The 13296-nt window shown below is 50.6% G+C and overlaps 1 protein-coding gene across 3 annotated transcripts in view; it reads right to left on the bottom strand.

The window, feature by feature from the left end:
• TRIM44 (tripartite motif containing 44) overlaps positions 1-9463 on the bottom strand; it is an 84894-nt gene extending 75431 nt beyond the window's left edge. For all 3 annotated transcript variants that reach the window (XM_066583494.1, XM_066583493.1, XM_066583492.1), the window contains exon 1: positions 8814-9463. In XM_066583494.1, coding sequence (XP_066439591.1) covers positions 8814-9212 — 399 coding nt within the window. In that variant the 5' untranslated portion in view covers positions 9213-9463. The remainder of the gene's footprint in view (positions 1-8813) is intronic.
• Positions 9464-13296: the final 3833 nt, after the last annotated feature.

Below are 13296 nucleotides of genomic sequence, written 5' to 3' on the forward strand. Positions count from 1 at the left end.
GTGGGTGTCAGGGACCGTACATGTAATGGGGGCCACGGCGGGTGTCAGAGGCCGTGCATGTAATGGGGGCCACGGCAGGGGACAGAGGCCGTGCATGTAATGGGGGCCACGGCGGGTGTCAGAGGCCGTACAAGTAATGGGGGCCACGGCGGGTGTCAGAGGCCGTACAAGTAATGGGGGCCACGGCGGGTGTCAGAGGCCGTACAAGTAATGGGGGCCACGGCGGGTGTCAGAGGCCGTACAAGTAATGGGGGCCATGGCGGGTGTCAGAGGCCGTACAAGTAATGGGGGCCACGGCGGGTGTCAGAGGCCGTACAAGTAATGGGGGCCACAGCGGGGGACAGAGGTTGTACATGTAAGGGGGCAGTGAGATTAAATGCCCTTCAGACAAGCACCTGGAAGTGGTTCTAACAGACACAGTGATGCAACGATGACGCCCCCCATCTCTGGATACTGAAACAGTTAGGCCTCATGTCCACGGGGAAAATCAGGCCCACTACGGATTCTACATGTAGAATCTGCAGCGGGTCCCTCCTGCCCCGCAGACATGAGCGCTGAAAATAGGAATTTAAAAGAATTTACCCATCCGTAGTGGGCGGGGAAAGTCTTCTCTTCCTCACGGCTGGATCTTCTTTTTCGGCCGGCGGATGAACTTGTCACGGCTGCGGCACGTCGCCGACGTGCTGTGCGCATGCGCCGGGCACATCCGCCGAGCCGAAGCAAGAAAGATGCGGCCGTGAGGAAGAGAAGACCTTCCCGGTCCGCTCCGTATGGGTAAATTCTTTTAAATTCCTATTTTAGGTCTCCCGCAGATCCGGACGGCTTCCATAGGCTTCAATAGAAGCCCGCGGGAGACCCGCATGAAAATGGAGCATGGTCCAGATTTTTTTTATGCTCCATTTTTTTTAAAATCCCTTTTATTGACCATCCGCGGGTATTTATCTCCCCGCGGGTGGTCAATGCATCCCTATGGGGTGCGGATCCGCGGGCAGGAGAAGAGTTAAAATCTGCTGCGGATTTTAATTCTTATTTTGCCCGTGGACATGAGGCCTTAGAGCTGCTGGTGCTTATTGGATAATCAGACGCTCCTCTCTACTGGTGGACTGTAGGGGGCGTCCTGAGCCCGGTCACCTTGTGTGCCCTCACACATCCACTGGTCCCAACACCCCCTAACAGTCTGGTCAGATGCTCCTCTCTACTGATGGTCTGTAGGGGGCGTCCTGAGCCCGGTCACCTTGTGTGCCCTCACATATCCACTGGTCCCAACATCCACTAACAGTCTGTTTAGAACGTCCGGTGGGGGCCAATTCATCGATATGACCATCCAGCTTCTCACACCCCAATAATGCGCCCCTCGTAGACTCTGGTTACAGGGTGAAATCTCTTCTCTGCATCGTAGAGGCGTCTAGTGGCCAACAAGCTCTACAGCGGAAGAAGAGGTCACTACACACAAGGAGCCTCCGAGAGCCTCTTATAGGCCAAGGGGGAACCACTTTTAGGGCCTCCGGTGACAAGACCATTCATCTAATCACCACAACTCTCATCATTTACAGATCTGCCGGAGATGGAACCGCAGGATGGGGTTTACAGCAAAACGACAAAGTCTTCTGGGGGATGAAGTGTTTTTGACCAAATACTTGACTTCCCCTACTCCCATTATGACTCATAAATTGTCTGAAATAGGCTAAAAGTGGGAACACCTTTATATTTTAGTTTTTTTGCAGGCCTCACACCGCTGTATCAGGCAGCCCATAACAAGCGTTGAGGTATGACATTCCTGCTGAGGCAGCCGGGAAGATGAAAGCTGATGGAAACATAATGTTATTTGCTCGTCATTAACGGAGCTCAATTAACAACCTGAAGCGCGTTGGGCCGTGCTTTATAAGCAAACACTGCAGAAGAAGCGAACGTTCAATATGTGCCGGAGAGGAAAGTCACCGACAGTTTAAGGGCTCACTCATTATCGATTCTGTCCCAAAACCTGACCCCCTGGACGGCGCCGCCCGCTGCCCTTTATCAAATCTGCTGAAACGAAGATTAAAAGGTCTCTCTTTCAGCAGATTTGTGTTTTTTGGCATTTTTTGCTGGAAAGATTAGAATTATCCATTACGTTAGTTTTCCAGCACGAAATGCTGTAAATCTGCCGAAACCGAGAGCCACTGGTGGAAGCTGTGCAAGGGTTAAATGTTGGGGATATTAAAAATAAAACCAGATGGAACCCGTAGATGAGATCAATAATGAGTAAAAAACAGAACACGGACTACTACTCCCAGCAGAACCGACCGCCGGACACAACATAATACACGTCTGTTATACCGTATACATAGAGCACTACAACCCCCAGCATGACCGACCGCTGGACATGATATAATACACTATTATACTGTATACATAGAGCACTACAACCCCCAGCATGACCGACCGCCGGACATGACATAATACACTATTATACTGTATACATAGAGCACTACAACCCCCAGCATGACCGACCGCCGGACATGACATAATACACTATTATACTGTATACATAGAGCACTACAACCCCCAGCATGACCGACCGCCGGACATGACATAATACACTATTATACTGTATACATAGAGCACTACAACCCCCAGCATGACCGACCGCCGGACATGACATAATACACTATTATACTGTATACATAGCGCACTACAACCCCCAGCATGACCGACCGCCGGACATGACATAATACACTATTATACTGTATACATAGAGCACTACAACCCCAGCATGACCGACCGCCGGACATGACATAATACACTATTATACTGTATACATAGAGCACTACAACCCCCAGCATGACCGACCGCTGGACATGGCATAATACACTATTATACTGTATACATAGAGCACTACAACCCCCAGCATGACCGACCGCCGGACATGACATAATACACTATTATACTGTATACATAGAGCACTACAACCCCCAGCATGACCGACCGCTGGACATGACATAATACACTATTATACTGTATACATAGAGCACTACAACCCCCAGCATGACCGACCGCCGGACATGACATAATACACTATTATACTGTATACATAGAGCACTACAACCCTCAGCATGACCGACCGCTGGACATGACATAATACACTATTATACTGTATACATAGAGCACTACAACCCCCAGCATGACCGACCGCCGGACATGACATAATACACTATTATACTGTATACATAGAGCACTACAACCCTCAGCATGACTGCCCGCTGGACATGATATAATACACTATTATACTGTATACAGAGAGCACTACAACCCCCAGCATGACCGACCGCCGGACATTACATAATACACTATTATACTGTATACATAGAGCACTACAACCCCCAGCATGACCGACCGCCGGATATTACATAATACACTATTATACTGTATACATAGAGCACTACAACCCCCAGCATGACTGCCCGCTGGACATGACATAATACACTATTATACTGTATACAGAGAGCACTACAACCCCCAGCATGACCGATCGCCAGATATTACATAATACACTATTATACTGTATACATAGAGCACTACAACCCCCAGCATGACTGCCCGCTGGACATGATATAATACACTATTATACTGTATACAGAGAGCACTACAACCCCCAGCATGACCGACCGCCGGACATTACATAATACACTATTATACTGTATACATAGAGCACTACAACCCCCAGCATGACCGACCGCCGGACATGACATAATACACTATTATACTGTATACATAGAGCACTACAACCCCCAGCATGACCGACCGCTGGACATGACATAATACACTATTATACTGTATACACAGAGCACTACAACCCCCAGCATGACCGCCCGCCGGATATTACATAATACACTATTATACTGTATACATAGAGCACTACAACCCCCAGCATGACCTCTGGACGTATGTAATTTTGGTCCATGAGAGATGCACGGTTCTGTCTGCGTGTGTTTTTAGCGCACCCATGCGGCTTTTACATCCGTGTTTCGTGTTTTTCACGTGTCTGTGATAATGTAAGCCCGCCCAGTGATGTCAGTTACCACAGAACCCGCAGTAAACACGGATACTCATGCGCGCTCGCTGCCGTTTTTTTCCCGCTGCACACAGTCTTTTATGGGCGACTGCGCTCCGTGAATGAGACACGCCGCCATTTTCTGTTTTGCGTGTGACATCGGCAGTTCAGCTAAATGAGCCATAAGATGTCCGTATTCAGTCAGTAAAAAATACGCACTGAGGGCGGCCAGAAAGCACGCCGGTGTGAGCGGGCCCTAAATGTGACCGGGGCCATAGTAACCACCATCTTTATCTAAACTGTCTCACAGGCCGCCAGCGACCAATCACAGAGCTGCTTTCGTTTTCCCTCAGCAGCGGAAGAAGCAGGCGTTGGACTGGTTGCTACGGGCAACGAGGCCTGATTTCCTGAGAAACAGATCTGATTAATGAGGCCTACTGCGATCGGCGACAACATTCATTGCCAAGTGGGCGGGTCTTCGTTACAGCAGGGAGCACTAAACTTCGATTTGCCCATAATTGATGCTTTTTAGGGTTTTTTCACCACTTTAGATTATGCAGACAAAGCAGAATCCGCAGTCAGCGTTCACACCGCGAATCCGCAGCAAATACCGCCTGCTACTTCCTAGGGAGATCCGCTGCTTCTGACACACATTTTACGTACACGAGAAATATATGTGAAAAAACATAGAAAATCCACGCATTTTAAGCAGACGTCTGCAGTTTCATATTCACGTTTTTTCACTGTTTTTGTAAATAAGGTTTTGGCGTTTAACACTTTTTTTTTCTTTAGATTGAAGCCATCACAAACTAAGTTACGGGGCTCAGAGGTCAGAGAACTGGGAGTCCGGGGGAGCCATTGTGGGCCGGGCTCACAGCAGTGTCATGTGTGCGATACGCGGTAATACATTGCCTTATGCCGCTTCGCTCACATTTGCGTGTATGCATTGCGTAATACGCGAGTAGAAAAAAAACTATTTTTGTTCTATTTTGCCACATATTATTCATGAGCGATCCCGTTGTTCTCTATTGGCGGCGTATATACGCGCTGTTGCAAAATATAAACAATCGGCCGCTCACCACTAGTACCTGGAAAGGCCGCGGTCCCCGGCAGCAGTAGATGAAGCGCCTACAGCAGGAAACGGAGCTCCCTCAACAGGAGAAGGAGCTCCGGCAACAGGAGAAGGAGCTCCGGCAACAGGAGACGGAGCAGGACACAGAGCGCCAGCAGAAGTAGGGTGTGAGCGGTTGAGCGGTGGCAGCAGCGTGTGAGCGGTTGAGCGGTGGCAGCAGCGTGTGAGCGGTTGAGCGGTGGCAGCAGCGTGTGAGCGGTTGAGCGGTGGCAGCAGCGAGTGAGCGGTTGAGCGGTGGCAGCAGCGAGTGAGCGGTTGAGCGGTGGCAGCAGCGAGTGAGCGGTTGAGCGGTGGCAGCAGCGAGTGAGCGGTTGAGCGGTGGCAGCAGCGAGTGAGCGGTTGAGCGGTGGCAGCAGCGTGTGAGCGGTTGAGCGGTGGCAGCAGCGTGTGAGCGGCTGAGCGGTGGCAGCAGCGTGTGAGCGGTTGAGCGGTGGCAGCAGCGTGTGAGCGGTTGAGCGGTGGCAGCAGCGTGTGAGCGGTTGAGCGGTGGCAGCAGCGTGTGAGCGGTTGAGCGGTGGCAGCAGCGTGTGAGCGGTTGAGCGGAGGCAGCAGCGTGTGAGCGGTTGAGCGGAGGCAGCAGCGTGTGAGCGGTTGAGCGGAGGCAGCAGCGTGTGAGCGGTTGAGCGGTGGCAGCAGCGAGTGAGCGGTTGAGCGGAGGCAGCAGCGTGTGAGCGGTTGAGCGGTGGCAGCAGCGTGTGAGCGGTTGAGCGGTGGTAGCAGCAGCAGGAGAGCAGGACACAGAGCGACTTCAGCACAGACTGTGGGGTGGCTGGGGGGTGTCACTGGTACGCGGGGGGCCACTGGGGGGGGGGGGGGTGGCTGGTACACAGTGCCGCTTGAGGTTTCGCTTGTATGTGGGGGGCCACTGGGGGGTTCGCTGGTACACGGGGGGCCGCTGGGGGGCGTCGCTGGTACGCAGGGGGCTGTCGCTTGTACGCGGTGGGCCACTGAGGGGGGTGTCGCTGGTACGCAGGGGGCCGCTGGGGGGTGTCGCTGGTACGCGGGGGTCCGCTGGGGGGGGTGTCACTGGTACGCGGGGGTCCGCTGGGGGGGTGTCACTGGTACGCGGGGGTCCGCTGGGGGGGTGTCACTGGTACGCGGGGGCCGCTTGAGGTTTCGCTTGTATGTGGGGGGGCACTGGGGGGTTCGCTGGTATGCGGGGGGCTGTCGCTGGTACGCGGGGGGCTACTGAGGGGGGTGTCGCTGGTACGCAGGGGGCCGCTGGGGGGTGTCGCTGGTACGCGGGGGGGTGCTGGGGGGGTGTCACTGGTACACGGGGGGTCGTTGCTGGTACGTGGGGGGCCGCTGGGGGGGTGTCACTGGTACACGGGGGGTCGTTGCTGGTACGTGGGGGGGGGGGGGGGGTCGCTGGTACGCGGGGGCCGCTGGGGGGGGGTGTCACTGGTACGCACGGGGGGGGGGCGTCACTGGTACGCGGGGGGGCGCTGGGGGGGGTGTCACTGGTACGCGGGGGGCTGCTGAGGGGGTGTCACTAGTACGCGGGGGGCCGCTGAGGGGGTGTCACTAATACATGGTGGATAGGAGGCGCTGTGGGGTGTCACTAGTACGCAGGGGGCACTGTGGGGTGTCACTAGTACGCGGGGAGCGCTGTGGGGTGTCACTACTACGTGGGGGGGAGGTGCTGTGGGGTGCCACTAGTACGTGGGGGGGGCGCTGTGGGGTGCCACTAGTACGTGGGGGGGGCGCTGTGGGGTGTCGCTAGTACATGGGGGGGGGGGGCGCTGTGGGGTGTCACTAGTACGTGGGGGGGCGCTGTGGGGTGTCACTAGTACGTGGGGGGGCGCTGTGGGGTGTCACTAGTACCGCTGTGGTATGTTTACATGTGGTGGAAATGGGCAGGTCTGTGTCAAAATAGACGGGGTGCAGATTTTGACTACTTTTTGGATGCGGAAATGCTGCAGAATTTCCACAGAAATTTCCGCTGAGGACATTCTGCAGTATTACCGCATCCAAAAAGCAGTCAAAATCTGCACCCCGTCTATTTTGAAATAGCGCTGTCCTTTTTTAGAACAACGGGGGTACAATTATACGTTGTGATAGGCCCCGCCCCCTGACGTGTTGGCACTTTGCGATAAATAAGTGGGTTTTGGGTTGCAGTTTGGGCACTCGGGCTCTAAAAGGTTCACCAACACTGCCGTAGAGGAAACTGCGACAAAATTGACATGCCACGACTTCGAATTCCGTGCTGCATGTCACTTTCAGCGCGGCCGCAACGGATTGTCCACAGCGTACGGATGAGAGTTTTGCAAACGAATGAACTATGTTTCATGTCTTTTTGCGCCCGGCAAATAAAAACGCACTGATTGAAGTGGCTAATTAGTCTAATGAGTTCCGGGTGCGTTATTTGTCCAGCAGAGTTACGCAGCGTATTGCGCATTTCCTAGTGTATTGCGCCTGCATTTGTGCCCCATTGACTTCTATGCGGAGCCTCTGTGTGCAAATGTGCAGGGAAGTAGAGCGCGCCGCGTTTTTGTTGCGTAATCAAAATGCAGAAATTTGAACAAACTGATTGAAATCAATAGGTTCGTGCGCAAATCTGTCCGTACGACTCCAGCCCAAGTATTCGGAAACGGAAACATACGGTTTCCATTGACTGCCGCATTAAAAAGAAGTAAAGCGAACAGAATAGGATCCGTTTGATTCCCGTTCGGCCATTGTGCATTTTGGAACAAACCAGTGCAGCGCTATTTTGTCTTGTACGGTATTGCACACCGCCACCGCAGCCTCTCATCACCGAGAGCGCCACACAGTGGACAGACCCTCCTTTGTGAGGTATGGGGGCGATCTCACCTGCACTGGAGAGTAACGTACATTGAGGCCTCGTGTCCACGGGTGGATTTTTGCTGCAGCATGCACACGAGCGGAAACCAATTGCGGTTTTTGCTTGCGGATGATAAATCGCAGCATGTTCCATTTGACTGCGGTTTCCGCACAGACGGCTTCTATTGAAGTCAATGGAAGCCGTCCGATCTGCAGCCCCGTTCGCAATTGACACTGCGGACAGGCCGCGGATTCTGCGGGAAAAGGAGGAGTTTGAAAAAAAATCTGTACTGCGCCGGGCGGCATTTCCGCACACATCCGCAGTATAGAACTACAAGACACGGACAGGTACACAGGGTCGCCGGCAGCGGACACGGGCAGACTCCTTGCGGGATGCCCTGTGCGGAATCCGTGCATGCCCGTGGATATGAGGCCTAAGGCCGGTTTCATACGGATGTAAGCTCATTTTATTTGCAAATTTGCGCAGTTTTTGCACGCATGTCCTGGCATGCGATTCTGCCCTTTTTTTGCACGCCAGCATGCCTCCATTCACTTCAATGCGCAGTTCATTTTAACTAGTTTAATGCGCCCTATTTGCGCGTATAATACGCACGGATACAAAACACGCTACGTATTTTTTTGCATGGACAAAATGCGAAACCAAAAATTCACAAATGTCAACGAGCCCAATGGATTCTATTCACTGCATATTACGTGCGCAACATATGCGCGCATAACGCGCTGCGCATTTCATCCATACGCAAAATTCGCAAACCCATTGAAATGTTTCAGCGCAAGTACGCCTGTGTGAACCCGACCTAACGCATGAAACCTAACTGGATGGTCCCATTAGTAGGACCCCCCACGTACCTTCATTTCCAGGTAGGCGGCGTTGAGGGTGATGAGCTCGTGCTGCCGGTGGTCTCCGGCGACGGCGCATACGACGCAGATAATCTTGGAGTCGTCCTTGCAGTAGAGGCTCAGCTCTTGCTGGTGGACGGGGCAGGTCTTCTTCTCCGACACGCCACTCGCCTTCGATTTCGCCTCCGGTTCCTCCGGAGTAGTCGTCTCTTCTTCTACAGACGCCTCTGAGAAGTCTCGCACTCTGTGCGCTGCGTATTTCTGTTTGTGTTCGTTAGCGTGCGAATCGCAATAAGAAAAATGACAGTCGTCGCAGATGACGAGCGCGTCCTTGGCCTCGTCGGGCTCGCAGGCGTCGCAGGTGCCATCGTAAGGGAGCTGCGAGGTTTCATCCGCTGCGTCGGCCATGGTGGAACTTATCTCCTTAACTTCTGGTCGACCACAGGCTGGCGCATCAATTAGTCGCTCCCGAATACTGATGCGATCGGATCGGCTGTTCGCTCGAGCGATCCCTCCGGCTTGTGGTTTCCTGCAAGCCTTGGCAGATCCTCTTTGTCCCGGCAGCGGATCCCCTCCTGGGCACAACAATGGGGATTTGCTGGCCCCGGCCGCCGCTCTGCTTCCTGGATCTGCTTTCACTTTCCACGCTGCTGTGTTTTGCTTCCTGAGGCAGGAGGACAGGAAGTGAAAAGCCTAACGAGCAGCACAGAGCTTCCTCGTCCGCCAGTCCTCACGAGGATGAAGAGGTCCCAGCGTACAAGACTGCGGGGCGGAATTATGGCGCAGACACATACGCAGCTGCGGGATCTCACGCCACCATCCACACGAGCGTATTTGAGCGCGCAACACGCAGAAGATAGAACCCAGTGATTGATTTTGAGTGCACAATACAGCTGCGCAAAAATATACGCAGCACGCTCCACGTTCCTGCGCAGGAGAAGAACACAAATTGAGCTCCTTAACCCCTTAGTGACCGGGCTTTTTTTTTTCCTGTTTTTCTATTTTTGTTTTTTCCTTCCCCTCTTTTAAAAAAATCGTAACTCCTTTATTTAACCATCGACGTCGCTGTCTGAGGCTTGTTTTTTTGCGGGACGAGTTGTATTTTTCAGTGGTGCTGTTTAACCCCTTAAGGACATCACCTATTTTGGCGTTGAGGACCAAGCGATTTTTGGTATTTTTCCATCTCCATTTTTCAAAAGCCATAACTTTTTTATTTTTCCGTCGATGCGGCCGTATAAGGACTTGTTTTTTGCGTGGCGAGCCGTAGTTTTTATCGGTGCCACTTTTGGGTACATAGACAATATCGTAAAACTTTTATTATTTTTTTTATGATAACAGGGAGAGAAAACACACCAATTCTGCCATATATTTTTTTTTACAGCGTTAATCATGCAGCATAAATGACACACAAAATTTTTTTCTGCGGGTCGCTACGGTTACAACGATACCAAAATTCTTAAATTTTTTTTAGGTTTTTACACTTTTTTGCACTAAAACCCCTTTTTTTTGGAAATCTTTTTTTTTTTTCTCTATCGCTGCATTCAAAGTCCTGTAACTTTTTAATTTTTTATGTACGGAGCTCTATGAGGGCTTATTTTTTGCGAGACGAGCTGAAGTTTTTATTAGTACCATTTTGGGGAATGTATGGCTTTTTTTTAATCCCTTTTATTGCATTTTTTGGGAGGTGAAATGCTAAAAATGAGCATTTTGCCATTTTTTTTTAGCGTGTTTTTTACGCTTTTTGCCGTACAAAATAAAAAGCACGTTCAACTTTTTGTACACGTCGTTATGGACGCGTCAATACCAAATATGTGGGGTTTTCATTTTTAAAAAATTTTTTTTATGCTAATATTAAAAAAAGCACAAAAAAGGGTTTTTTTTACATTTTTCTTTATTTTACATTTTTTAAATCCTTTTTTTTTTACACAATTTGAGTCCCTCTGAGGGACTTGCATCACTGTACCTATGATCGTGGTGATAAGGCATGGCAGAGCTACTGCCCTGCCATGCCTTATCGCTTATACAGCGATCATAGGCATTGGCACTACAGGTCGCCAGTGTCTGGCGTCCTGTTGCCATGGCGACAGGCTGGGCTCTCGCTCGCTCGCTCCTTCTGTGAACTCTTTCCCTGCCGTGATCTACTTAGATCTATGACTGACAGCCGGCTCCCGCTGCGGGATAGCGCGAGGTCAGTCATGATCTCGCGCTATCCCGATGACGTACCGGTACGTTATGGAGCGGGAAGGGGTTAATGTGCTGAAAAACTTGAAAAAAATTCTAAACGTAGAGAAATGAAAAAAAAAACATGAAGTTCCGCCATCTTTCGGTGCGTCTTGTTTTTACAAACTGCAACAAAAGTGACCCGATAACTTTATTCTGTGGGTCGGTGCGATTACTGCGATACCAAAAACTTACATTGTTTTTTTTTTTGCTGCACTACTTTTATTTTTTTCAAAGATATTTAATTTTTTAAAGTTATTTTCTGCCGCCATCTTCTCCGTGCTATAGCTTTTTAATTTTTTTTGGCAACATAGTTGAGCGAGGGCTCGTTTTTTGCGGGACGTCCTGTAGTTTGCGTTGGTTCCATTTTGGAATACAAACGACTTTTTGATCACTCTTTAGTGCATTTTGTTCTTGGAGACGGGGTGACCAAAAAAAGCGCATTTCTGGTGTCTTTTATTTTTTTTTCTGAGCACGTTCATCATGCGGGGTAATTAATGCATTGCTTTGATAGATCGGACTTTTGCGGATGCAGCGACACCAAATATGTATTTTTGTTTTATTATTTAGATTATTTTATTACAAATATTGCAAAAGGTTTTTTTTTTTTCACTTTTATTACTTTTTAAAAAAAATAATTAGTAAAACTTGTGATGCTTTGATCGCTCCTGCAGTGTGATGTAATGCCATCGCCATAGCGCGCCAGCGACTCTGATCTACTAAATTTATGAGCGTCTCCATCTCCACTCAGTTGAGCTTCCAATGAGATGGTCCTAAACAATCTTCACAATGGCTGCCGTGCCTCCCTGCAATTAGCTGCAAACCTTATAGCGTCCTGACAAGTGGCTACGTGATTACACGGTTTTCCACGCATGTTTGCGCGGATTTGCTCACCCCCATAGACTCCTTTGAGGCCTTTCGTGCACAAATGCATGCAAAAATAGAGGACGTCACATATTTGTTCGCCCGATGAAAATTTGCGCGCAGAAACGAGTAATGTGAGCGAACCCATTGGAATCAATAGGCTCTATTGTCTGCGGTTTGCGCAAGAGTATTTCTGCACACAAAAACGTGCGCAAGTATGCCCATGCGAGGGAGCCCTAAGGCTCGCACACACCCGTGCATTTTACTGTATTTTTTGCACTTGCATGTTGTGCGTATTTGTGCACGCGAAAAGACACGTAAGCATGCGCCCATTGATTTCGATGGGCAGCTAAGGGCTCCTTCACAGAGGCGTATTTACACACTCCATGCGCAGAGACTAAACCCCAGTGATGTCAATTAGTTTGGGCACATGATCTTTTTTTGCATGCGTGAGGTCCACGTAGAAATCTATGGAGGAAGGGTGGGGAGGTGTGCAGATGTGCGCCAAGGAAATGCGCAGTTCTGCTGCAATAAGAACACATCGAGAAAGCCATGCCCTGCGGGCGCAAAAACGTGTAGTTGGGGCGCGTGCATTAGAACGTGAAGAAGCATTAAATTAGTTCAAGGGTGCCTGCAAACGAAAATATGCATCGATACCCTCGCGATAGCGGGATGTAAGTAAACACTCCGGCCAGCTATTGCGCTCATATTCGCGCATTGTACTGTACTTTTCTACGCTTGTCAGTGCAGCGTTTTACCTGCGGATGCCTTGCATCGCTTCTGTGAAATTCCCATCCTCTTGCACGCGTTTCACATGCGATAGAGGATCGGAAGTGTTTCCCATTGATTTCAACTGGAAACCTCACATCGATGGACGATACGTTCCGAGGAATGCGAAAAAATACAACATGCCGCGATTCAGTATCACTCATGAATGGAGTTCATATTCATGCATCAAAATTTGCACAAGGTTCTTGCCCGTGTGAAGTCGGCCTAAGGCTAGCTTCACACGAGTGGGCGCGATATGGGACCGTGGATCCCGCCTCCATATCGCGCTCCCCACCAGAGATGTGAGGCGTTTCCTGTGAAAACTGCCTCGTGTCACTACGGGAATGAAGGGAATCCCCCACTATGGCTATCACAGCCGTGGGAGAGGTTCGCGGAGTTCTGCAGTTTTTTTCACCGGGCCCATAGAAAACAATGTGGCTGCGATGCGAGATCACGCAGCCAGATAGAACATGGCGCAATGTTTCCTGCATCGTTCATATTTGTGCGTCTCAAAATGCACAAATCTCTGGCGATTTTCTCGCCCCTGTGAAGCCGGCCTAAAGGAGGAATCTTTAGCAGTTTATGGCGCATAGAGGTAAGTATATAAAGTGAACAGCCCCTGCCTGCACTGGGGGCTTCT

The sequence above is a fragment of the Eleutherodactylus coqui genome, chromosome 11, assembly GCF_035609145.1.
Source record: "Eleutherodactylus coqui strain aEleCoq1 chromosome 11, aEleCoq1.hap1, whole genome shotgun sequence".
Classification (NCBI taxonomy): Eukaryota; Metazoa; Chordata; class Amphibia; order Anura; family Eleutherodactylidae; genus Eleutherodactylus; species Eleutherodactylus coqui.